This window comes from Stegodyphus dumicola, chromosome 6, assembly GCF_044657685.1.
Source record: "Stegodyphus dumicola isolate Sdum_Otavi_A_Nest chromosome 6, ASM4465768v1".
Classification (NCBI taxonomy): domain Eukaryota; kingdom Metazoa; phylum Arthropoda; class Arachnida; order Araneae; family Eresidae; genus Stegodyphus; species Stegodyphus dumicola.
The window spans coordinates 198,932,427-198,944,864 of record NC_140773.1 but is presented as its reverse complement, the minus strand read 5'-3'; the positions used below and the strand labels follow the sequence as shown (position 1 = coordinate 198,944,864).

Here is a 12,438-nt window from a genome sequence, read left to right as displayed (position 1 = left end):
TCGGTATTGCACGGTAATATATATATATATAAGCTCTCTAATCATTTTTCATTTTTTTATTCAATGAACTTGAATACTAACTCATTTATTCGAGATAACCGGATGAGCAGAATTCAAAAATGAACGAAGAAGAATATAAAAATTTTACAAATAAAGGAAATTTATTGCAGTGAAATGATGTTTTTCCCACAAATATTGGTCAGGTACGACATTTTTTTATAATTAAGAAAAATTCACCTTTAAAACACATTCATAAAAGGTAATTACACGATTGCTCATATGATATACCAAAGAAACAAAATCTAGCGGAAAGCATGGTAGTTTCTATAGATTTAATTTATTTTTATAATCTGCATTGAGTTGAATGATAGATTTTTGCTACAATGTCAATTTTAACAGAGAAATCCTTGTTTGTAAAGCTTTTTCCCTCTATCAACTATGAATCAGCATCTAAAGTTTTGGAAAATGTTCTGTAGCAGAAAAATATGACAGAAAAAATCTTATTGTATGGAAGATTATGAGCGAAAAGGGATGGAGCCAAAACAGAGGCATCTGAAATGTATAAAGCAGCATTTCAGAGATGTACAAAAATAGCTATGCTTATACATAGACAAAAAAGTTGAATATTCCATTATCCCAGGTAAAGCATATTCTTTATTGTATTTTTCATGCTTATTCTTGTAAATTTCAATAGCTCTATTAAATTATATATGTAGATACTGCATAGAAGAAAATTATAATTTTGTTAAAAATTTCACAGAAAGCAGAACTGTGGACAAAAGAATCGCATTTTTCATTGCATAGAAATGTCAGCTTATGTATCTCTGGCATATCGGACATCACTGTCGTAAATGGGCGACTCATTTAAACGCACGTACAGTGTGGTTCCTTCACTCAAACATGACTGATAGTTCGGTGTAGTTTCACTATTTCTTCATCTTTTTCTCTGGAGGGGACTCTTTTAAATTTAATACATTTTCCAAAATTTAGCTGGGGCACTTGTGCAACGAAAGAGTAATTTCTTTTTCAGATTATCCTTTCCGTAACTTATGCAGTCTCTGTTAGAACTAAATGTGCTGCTTAAAATCGCATTTGTGCTGAATAGGGCATCAGCTCATATCAAGTCTATATGTCTGAAAAAATGGTCTGTGAAAATAAAGCTGAGCAAGTATTTTAATGTCCATTGTCCCGTTCGGTTTACAGATTTGACCCCAGTTTACTCGTGATTGTGAGGAGATATATGAAGTCTAAAATTTAATAAGAAAACTTTGTCTCATTATACGATTATGCTATTGAGCATTTCTGATACTACCAAATTTGAATTACCAAACTATCAAAGTAACCATAAAAGAAGTAATATAAAAAAATGTAAAGTCAATTTACATTCAATTCCTACTTAGGTCAACAAAGAAAACTGTTTAATAAATACATCAGCCTCACGATCAAACAAACGATGTTCAACATAAAAAAAGCTCCGTTAGCTTGTGAACATACAGACTGCTTTTAACTCAAGTTCATGCGAAATCAAATGTAGACTATAAAAATTTAAACAAATCCTAGCCTTTCCTATAAATATCCTTTCTTTTATTCCAAAATGTTCCATTTCTCTTTCGAACAATCATAATAAATATCCTTGATTTACCAATAGGAATGCTTTTTGAGCTTGAACATCCGAGCGCATCCCCGGCATTATTCAGAGCAGCTTCTTTGACTAACACATCGGCCCTCTCGTTGAATATAATACCAACATGGGCTTTCATCCAGTTCATTTCACTTCATATATTTCTTCAACTTTTACAAAGAGATCTTTTATTTGTGGGACCCAACTATTAGTATTATCAGCAAGCAGCATATGCTAGTGCTTCCAAACCAGAAAGGACGTCTATATATGTATATATATATATATTTAAACAAATTTAAATTCTTAACAAATACGTATAAAAGTAAAAAAGTAAAAAAGCAAATTTAAATTCTAAAGAAAAAGAAAAAAGCCAAAATAATTTAAAATAATTTAAAAATATGCAAACATGTAAAAGATTTAATTCTCGAACTAATCTACAATATCATTTAAATTCAGAAGCATAAGCAAATCAAGTGCAAAATCTATCCATGAAAATAAATCTTCTAATTTAATAAATTAAAATTAAATTAAACATTTTTTTTTTAAAAATGCATATGTGAATGATCGTATAGTAGGCAGGAGACAGACTTATCAAGGGGAGGTTGCTTCCAAACCTAACTCTCCAATCATTCAATTCGTATTTCGTCATTCATGCAGGCAAAGGTAAAGGTCAAAACCAAAAGTAATTCCAATAAAGTGGTACCCTTAGAAATTAACATTTAAGTATTAACATCTAAGAATTAAAGTTCAAAAAGGAAAATACGAATTAAGTCTTTTGAGAAACAAGCAAGTAAAGTCAAGAATTAAACTTTTTCTTAAAAAATTAAATTTTTTAAAAATTAATTCCTTAAAAAATAAAAAAATCTAGAAACCAATGTATTTTAGAAATCCTTGTCTACAGAAACTTCCCCTACTCGAATATGCATATCTATAAAAGAGCTATACATAATCCATATAAATCAATAAGAAATAAAAAACAAAAAGAAACAAAAAGAACTAATTCACAATTTTTAACAATAAATATATATTTAAAAATATAATTTCATATTTAGAAAATACTTAGATACTACATAAAAAATTTTTTAAAAAAATACTTAAAGCAAGTAAATAGTAAGTTTTAATTCTAACTTACCTACTATGTGAGTGTTGGGGTCTGAAAAAGTGTTGTGAAAGAGAAGTAAGTGTGTTCTTCAAATTATATAGATGGCGCTTATGTAGGTAAAGTTGAGTGTGAAGCTGCTATCTTTGTTATAGTAAAAAATTTTTGTAAATATTAATATTAATTAAATTAAATTAAATTAAAATTCCTAAAGGTAGAAATATCAATTATTTAGGGAGTTAAGTAACTGAGCCAATCAAGAGATGTATGTTTGCTTGAAGGAAATTAAAGTGAAGTGGTATGTGAAAAAAATGTAAACTGTTTGTAATTTGAAATGTGTGTTCTGTTGAAAAATTGTGAAAATTGTTAAAAAAATTAAGTGAAAGATATTTTGTGTGAAAATTGCAAAAAATTAAAGTAATTAATAAAAACTGAAATGTTTTAATATTAAAGTTTTAAAGTAAAATTTCCCAAAATTTTTTTGAAATGAAGTCCTTAAATAACCTTTAAAAATTACCAGAAATTTCTCAAAAATTTCTTTAGGAAGTTAAATAAAACTTAAATTTGATGAAAGAAAATATTAAAAGTTTAATGAACTTGATTTAATTGGTATATCAAAACTTAACTAAATACTGCCTAAAGTATGGAAAATTAGAAGAAGAAGATTATATATATATATATATATATATATATATATATATATATATACATATATAGACGTATATATATATGTAAATATATAGACGTATATATATATATATATAGACTACTATATATGTAATACTATATACTATATATATAATGTTGTATGATCTTAAATTCCCTTAGTTGCGAAATCAAGTTATTCTACTACTATATTACTTGCTTTTAATTTCTACTTCTATATTACTTGCTTTTAATAATTACTTGCTTTTAATTTAATTTCTTTTTACAATTGAAATTTTGTTATTCATGATTTAATTCAAGTCCCCGTCAAACATTCTTAACAATTTACATTCAAGTTACTTTAAAACAATTTTCGGAATTAAACTTACTAACTATGATTTCACTCTTTTTAGATAATTCTACTAAAATTAATCTTAGGAGATAATATAATCAATATTTCTTTAGTAAATAAATTATTATACTATATATATATATATATATATATACAGAAAGAAAAGAAATGGAAAATCAGAGACAAAATGTCTGCGCAGGAGAATAGGATATATTTACAGATGGTCCAGGTTTCGGCAACGGAATTGGTGATCTGTGGTATAAAAATTCACTAATTAAAATTAGGCTTGAATCTTACAAATTGGCAAAATTGGGCTTGAATCTTGCAAATTGGTTTATCAACCCAAACTGGTTGCTATCATATTTACGTTTAAATGGATTTAAACCTGACTGTAAACACATATATAGTATATCTGTGTGGTGTTTTAATCAGATAATCGACCATTAAAAGCAGGGTAGATAATATGGAAGCAGTGAGATGCGTAAATATTTCAAGATATACTTTCTATGTGTTATGGAAATAATTTCAGAACTCTAGACTAAAAAGGCCTTGGCTCAAGATCGTAAACGAATAGCAGCTACTTCTTTATATTAATGTTTTGGATGCCCATCTAATCCATAGGAATTCTACTGCTCAGCAGTTAAGTTCAGAGCTTGCAGCCGCCACTGGAACAGTTGTATCACAACAAACTGTATATAGAAGATTTGATAAAAAAAGGCCTTTATAACCAAAAAGCCAGCAGTATATGTTTCACAGTTTTCATAATAAAAGAAGGATTGCTTTAATTGGTGCAAAGAACATCAGAATGGAGTGAATACCAATGATCTCATGTCATGCGTTTTTTACTGATGAGTCAAGGTTTAATTTAACATCTGATTCTAAATGTGTTTACATCTGAAGTTAGTCAGGAACGTGAAATCCTCCACTGAGCATTATGGAAAGTGACGATTTGACATTTTAAGTAGGTTTACCCCATAATTTATATGAGAAGAAACTCTCAGACTTAAAGAATTAAGACTCAAGAACATATTTCTGAAATTAAACTAATTATTATTATTAAATTATACTTTTATTTGAAAGTGTTGCGTTGATAAGGGATTAAGTATTCCCATATTTTGTTGATTTAGCTTTTTTTTAACCTTAAGCAATATTTTTAAAAATATAGGCAATCTAAAGGGAAATATGTCTTGGATGTCTTACTTTTATCGCCAATCGGCCAAGTTTCAAAACCATTTCATCGGACAAACAGCAAGCCTGTCTTTCATTTTCAGGTACATCTTCTGTCTGTGTGCCTTCATCATCTATGGGAAAAATTGATTAAAAAGAAAATTAAACATATTTTTCCATAGAGGGTTACAGAAGAGGATTATAAATTTGTAGAGGGATATATAGGCAATAAAAGTTAATTTGTTCTGTGCTTTCTTTGTTGTGTAAAGTAGCAACAGTTAAAGAAAAGTAGTCACATCTGAAAAATGTAGATATGTAAAATGTACAAAAATAGTATAGAAGTAATTATTTAATTGCTTACTAAACTGCAGAGCTTAAAACACAAGACGGACTAAAAGTTTTGAAAGCTAAAATGAAAAGAACTTGAAAAGGAATGTCTAATGAAAGTAATATTTATTATTCTGTAACTTAGGGAGTAAAATAAACGAGTACAGACTTAGGTTGTCAATAAATAAGCTAAAAATCGTAACAAAAATGAAACTGCATAAAATACTTATATTGCAACCAGTTATATTTTTCCAGGCTGTCCCTGCTCCATACTGAGACTCGTATTCGATCGAATTATTAAAGTCACATAATTTACTGCATTCAAGCCTTTGGATGTTTAACACAGTAGAGTAGGGATCTCTTATTCAATGTTCAATGATTATCATTCAATGTTCAAGTAAAAAACATTCTGAACAATTTTTCTATTAGACTTTGTTGCGATTTTATATTATATATTGGAGTTATTTCTTCCATATGTATTATTCTATTTTACCTTCCACATTTATAGAGTCATTAAGTTTAATTTGGAGCAGGAACTGATAAAACCTCGATGCCCTCACTGGAACTGAACTCACATCCTCCCGACTGCCAGCGGGATATACTACCAATTACACTGAGATTCTAACCAAGGCATGCGGTAAGGAAGGATGCAGTTCCTTACATTCTGTTACCACCTTTACCAACACTTAAAGGAAGTCTGGGAAGGCGGAGACCCAGTCATCAAATCTAAGGGGTGATGAATTATCGTCCACCACACTTTTGTTTGAGCGCAATTTATACAGTCATTAGGGTTATTTTGAAGCAAGAAACATTTCAACATTATATGTTCTACTCTTGTTTATCTTAAGAATTATACATAGAACAGGGTTAAAATGTAATTTGCAGCCTTTGAGTAATCTGAGAGATTTCAGATATTATTTTAAGCTGATAGATATGGGCATAAGAAACAATGAAATATGTGATAGGGTAGAGTTAAACATATAGTTAGGCTGATAGTTTGGCTTACTAGAGGTATCTTTTAAAAGTGAAGTTTATGTTGCAATTTTCCACTTACTTTTTTTGATAAAAGAAATATAAACATTACATGATACATTACATATAAAGATGAGTCATAATGATCTCGAAAAACTAACAATGTTAATGTATCTTAATGGGAGAACACAAGTTCACATTTTAATGATTATAAAACAAGAAGTATTCAAAGTTATTTTTTTCATATCCTACAGGTTAATTTCACTGACTCCTATCATGGCACAAGAGGTATCTATTCTCTAATTCCATTTGGTTTCAGTGCAAGTATATGATACTTAGTTGTTAAATCAAATAAATAAATTACGAATCACCAATAATTTCAGATATAGTCAGCAGATTCACAGTTGATTAAATGTTTTAGAAGAACATTTTAAAAATTCATTTCCTCTGTTCACCAATTTTAATTAATTGGAGTTTATAATTGCAGTTACAAGTTTATAAGAGTATCCTTACCTTTTATAATTATTCGTCGACTTTTTGATCCAATGCTTTTGTTTTTTACAACCAGATTATCATCAGCATCTCTCTGAAGCTCGATCGTATCAGGCTCTTCTGAACCAGATACCACAGACTGTCGGGATTATTCATAAAAAATAAAATTAATTTTAGAGAAACCAAACTTGGATTTCATAAAATGTCTCAACTATAAGAAATTATTCATTTTATTCATTAATTGATCTTAATTTAATTTATTGAAGAGTTATATGCAATATGAAGGATGGTTTTGACAAAATGTTGGTTATTCGTTTTATTAAACTTCAAATTTTATTGAAATCAGGATAGTGTTCTTATAAAATGTTATGAAACTTGTAGAGACATTAGGTATTTTTGGAAGCAGAAGAATTGAAAAGTTAGCAAACGCCTTCTCCAGGAATCGAACCAGGACCTCTGAAATACCGGCCCAGCGTGCAGAACCACTACACCACGAAGGCACGCTAGGAAGATGTGAGAAATACCTTATATACTCCACATTTTAAAGGGCGACTGGGGGTTTTTAGGGAACACAATCGCCAAATCCCAGGTGTGGAAAGTCATCATCCACAACCTTTTAGTTCGGACGCCACTGTAGAGACATTCGGTATATTTTTGGAAGCAGGAAAGATAAAAAATAGCAAACGCTTTCGCCGGGAATCGAACAACGGACCTCTGGAATACCGGTTCAGCGTGCAGAACCACTACACCACGAAGGCAGGCTAGGAAGTTGGGAGAAATACCTTATAAACTGACATACTTTATTTATGTAAAACTGGGGAAAAGCAATTTTTAAGTTAAATACGACGAGCAAATATTATTCACAAACAAAATCATTTACGTAATATTATACCAAATAAAATAGTTAATTGCTTGCAGTTACTGAATTATTTATTATGTACAATTTATATCTTTAACTTCGGAAGGGAAGAAAAGCTATTAAATAACGGTATAAGTACTAAGGTGCTCAACTCAGAGGTTTATGTTTTGAGCAATTTGTGAAAACTGCTAAAAATTCTGCTTATATTAGAAGTTGCTTGCGATGTTTCCTCTTTATGTAAAGCAACTAGAAATAAGCTTTCTTTACATTTTCCTTCTCTAAAATAGAGAGGTGTTCGATTTAAAAGTAATCCCTTAATAAAAATAATAAGTTTCATAATAATAAATGTCTGTGAGACACATACTGCCTACAGTATATATTTGAAATAACGTCCTTTCATTTTCAATGCATTTTCCGTTTCCTATTAGCCCTACGAGACTTTTCTTTTATCAACACCCTGAATAGTAGCTGTGATGTTCATTTTCAACTCTTTCGAATCGCTGTGGTTTATTAATAGAGTTGGTTTTAAATGTTCCAACAAAAAGTAATCTCTATTGGTATTTATTTATACATTTATTATATATATAAATTTATATGTAAATAATCATATAAATAATAAATCATTTTTATATATAAATACTATATATTTATGAACTATTTCAGTCAGAGACACTAAAATATCATTTGACACGTAAGCTGGGAGCGGGGAAATAAGTCAAAAGAATGTTCAAAACCCCTGCTAAAAGCATTCCTGAATGCTTTCTATAATCTGCATGAAGTCCTTTTTTGAAAGTGGACGTGACATTGGGCCGCTTATTCACGCAAAATTCAAGCTCTAAAACTTGCCATGATGTTGAATAAAGTATTTCAAAATAAATAAATAATAAGGAATTATTCTTACTTCACCTAGTCCGTAGTTCGCTGTAATGCTCATACGAGCGGTATTGCCTGTAAGGGGATCACAAGTGAACAAGACCCCAGCCACATCGCAAGGTACCATTTCTTGAATCACCACTGCCATTGGAGAGTTGATCATCTGCCCATTCTGCCTGCAGTATTTTAAAATGGTTTTGTCAAAACTTAAGTTCACCACCCTGAAACAATTTTACATTATTTTGTTCTTAAGTGTTTCATGAAGGTGAGCGTTTTTTTAATCTTTTCAAAATTTTGACAAGTTAGAAATCATCACTTATTGCTTGAACATTTTTCGACTTATTTGCTTGGAAGTGGAACATCATGTAGTTTGATGAAATGTTTTGTAAGGTATGTATGGTTTTAAGGTGCGGTTGTATTTTATGCTTCTTTACTATGTCCTTTCGTGGTGTCATTGTAAAGAATATCAGGCTAGCAACTAGGAGATCCGGAGAGTCTCGAGTCTCAGAGACAGCATGACATTTTCACTTTTTTCTACTTCGGAATCTTCTGTCTAATGATAGCATCTACCGTTTACTTTGGGTTAAGCCGCCCAGCCGGGATACTGGTTAGCGCCGCTGACTGCTGTAACGAAGGGCCTGGGTTCAAATTTCGGAGAAGGCATGGATGTTTATAAAAGTAAAGTGTCTATGCATCATGGGGGCACTCTAAATATGCTGCGAGACAGAAGTCCACTCGAAAGGTTGATAGTAGGGAAAGAGGGGTGGGAGAACATCGAAAACGTCGTCCCGGGGTGCTCTTCATCAAAATCGGGGCCAGAACTGAGCAAAGTAGTACTGTCACCTGAGTGGTGTTCAAAGCTCTTGCCAACGACAGGCGCAATCTTGCACTCCTTACCACGATGAATTTCGTAGGCTCGTGCTGATGTTACTGTCAGACAAGTGAGATGTGTCACAATTTTTAAAATTGAATTCATCTGTTACCTAAGTTGCATCAACGTAAGTGCTTGGTTGATCTGCCAAGCACAAGACGTGAGTTTATGTTCCAATTCTGATTTAATAAAAATCTTTCTGATTTAATAAAAATCTTTCTTAAGACTCTGTAGTTCTATTCAAATATATCAATAATTTGCTGTACATCTATTAAGAGTTTGACACCAGTTTACGTTACCAAAGCCAAACAAACTCTATGAGGTACATCAAGTGAGATAAGTCACAACACGTTCTGGGTTAAAACAAATTTGCTCTAAACAGAAAAGAGTGATTTTTCAGAGACATACGCTACCAGACTGTGGAGCCAAATTCACAATTCACTAAGGTTCGTCATATCGCGCTCATCCGAATCTCATCTACGTAGTAACAAACATCTCATAGTAACAAATCGGATTAGTAAGAGAAGAGGAGTAGGGGAATCTTGGATTCAAAGTTCAATCGGAGATCAGATATTTTTAATAGATTTTTGAAATTAATAGTTGCTGAAGAAATTCGTCATTTGTGCATGAAACCTGACATACTAGAGTAGTCACATACCGTTTTTGATAAGATTTATCTTTCTCAAGATCTCGAAGAAAACATTTTCAAGGTATTTCGCATTCTGGTTTCCTTATCTGATATCTTTACTCTTAAATATAATCATAATAATTTTATCGTATTTTTGAGCTTTGCCATTATCATAAGATACAATAAGAGATTTTGCCTTCTATGTTTTAGTTACTGGAGGACTTATTATTTAACTTAGGGAGAGAGGGTTGTTATCGCAACTGCGCAGTCTAAATTTTTTTAAGTATTATACTAAAATCTCTCCACCAAGATTAGATTGAAATCTCTTTTTAAGCTTTAGATTTTTGGGTTTTTTAATTTCCTAATTTTTTAATGGTAAACTCTGTAAGATATCTTAATAATTTGGGATATCTTTTGCATCTATAAATCGGATTTTATTCACAACTTTGTTGTTTGTTATAAGAGCAAAGTTTCTAAATTATTTCTAAATACTAACTATATAATCGAACTTTGTTAAGCCGACACTAAGGATTTTAATTTTTAAACCCAAAAAATTCGATTTAACAAAATATGTTAATTTGAAATTCCGTGCTTCGACATTTAGTTCAGCTTTCCGAAGTTCTGTTCTAATAATAACACTGCCATTCATATTTGATTTAGCAGTTTAGATAAATAGGTATTATACGACCAAATTTTTAATAAGAAATTAGCTAAAGTTATAAAAAAAAAATTAAAAAAACAAGTGATTTAACATATGACGATAAAATAAAATATTGCTAGCAAATTATCTTCAACAAACAGATCAATGATTTTTTACCTTTTGTAGTGCACTGCGATGAAACTAAATTGGGATGCCCAACATTTCTTCACAGCAGAAAGAATCTTAAAATAAATATTAATTTATCAATTTTGATACATTTTGCATAATCTGTCTTCATTATTTTTAGCATTAGCATTTTCCGTTCAAAGCACTGCACTTATTCTACAAAATATTAATATTTTTAATAAATGAATACAGTTAATTCAAATAAATATTTTATTTATTAAAAGAGCTTAATTTGCTGATTACATTTCTGTGGCTTTAATAAAAGTCCCGCTGCATATACTTTTACATGTTGCTATTGTAAATATAAAATATGACTATAGGTATCAATTAATACAGCCGTTATGCTGAGAATTTCCATAATAATCACCCACGTAAGCCCTCTGTATACACAATGCCACTTATTATTATATACCTTTGAATGTAAACGTTATTTTTTCTGTGATCACTTAACAGCAAGAATTTGTCTATCTGTAGAACATTCCTTAAACTTTTTATCTGCCCGAAAATTTAAAATGAACATATTTTCTGTTATTTAACAACATGCTTAATTTTACTTGGCATAGAAAGAAAACAAACGATCCAATAAATTGGAGTTTCAGATTTCTAAATTCCAAGTAATTATGCTTTTGAATATCTGAAGTCCGATAACTAGAGTTATCTAAATTCCACATAACTGGAGTTCTGTGGCTCAATTATTGCACAGAACTAGCTAAAGAAGTCGATTGGTTTAAGTAACTTTTCCTTAAATTGGTTTAAATAACTCGTCCTTATAATATAAATAGGAAACACACTGAATGCAATCTCTCTGTATCATTCGATCAGAACTTTAAAGTTTATTAATAAGTTTATTACTTATGTGACTATTGGTTAATATGTGTTAAACAGCGACAAAAAATATTCAGGTTTTCGTCTTTATTTGAATTTTAATTATAGAGATATTTAAAAGCCTTTAATAGAAAATAGCATGAACATTTGTTTTAAAGTGTTGATAACAGCTAAAAAAATCAGGTCTAACCCCAATAAAATGAAAATCTATTTATGTAATGATACAGAAAGACAGTTATTGAAGACAATCCTGTCTTAGCAAGATTGTAGATACTATGAATATGCTGCAAGCGTTGAACTTTCGAACATCCAGTAAAAATACAACATTTTTTTTTTAATATTAAGCGAGATAACGCTTCCAATCAAATGGGGAAATATGGTCTTAAACCATCGATTCTCAAACCAAGGAATCAGAGGTCTTTTGCCATTGATTTTTGAAGTAAGGAAGAATGTGTTCCATCATTAAAAATGGTTTGGTTTATGTTATTACGACAAAGCCTCAAGGGCTATCTGCCTAAGAGGAGGTATGCATTCGTGGAAGACTCTCTGAGGGAAACTGGCTCGTATATACGTCACACAGGGAGAAAACCACGAAGGCGCCCATGCAGCCAGCCCGTTCGCGGGATTCGAACCTCGGACCTAATTACCGGTGTTCAGTGACTTTACCGCTCGGCTGCTGCTGGGCCCATTAAAAAAGAAATATAGCGAATAGCTTGCAGACGTGCATACTGTACTTCAGTTAGGATTGCTTTAATAATTTACGCACAAACATATGTGAGGTTTCCTTTTAGTTTAAATAACCAGTTATTTTATATTTTAAATCTTTACTGTCACTTCTCTCTTTCCTTTTTCTCGCCAGAATGCAAATTAGTTCGAGTGTA

General features: G+C 30.8%; 1 protein-coding gene across 2 annotated transcripts in view; it reads right to left on the bottom strand.

Moving 5' to 3' along the window:
• LOC118181831 (uncharacterized) overlaps positions 1-12,438 on the bottom strand; it is a 118,091-nt gene that overhangs the window by 49,314 nt on the left and 56,339 nt on the right. For both annotated transcript variants that reach the window (XR_015041803.1, XM_035351033.2), the window contains exons 17-20: positions 10,724-10,788; positions 8,436-8,583; positions 6,697-6,814; positions 4,918-5,018 (exon numbers count right to left, since the gene is read on the bottom strand). Coding sequence is in view for 1 of the 2 variants with exons in the window: in XM_035351033.2 (XP_035206924.1) it covers positions 4,918-5,018; positions 6,697-6,814; positions 8,436-8,583; positions 10,724-10,788 (432 nt within the window). In the remaining variant the exon portion in view is untranslated. The remainder of the gene's footprint in view (positions 1-4,917; positions 5,019-6,696; positions 6,815-8,435; positions 8,584-10,723; positions 10,789-12,438) is intronic.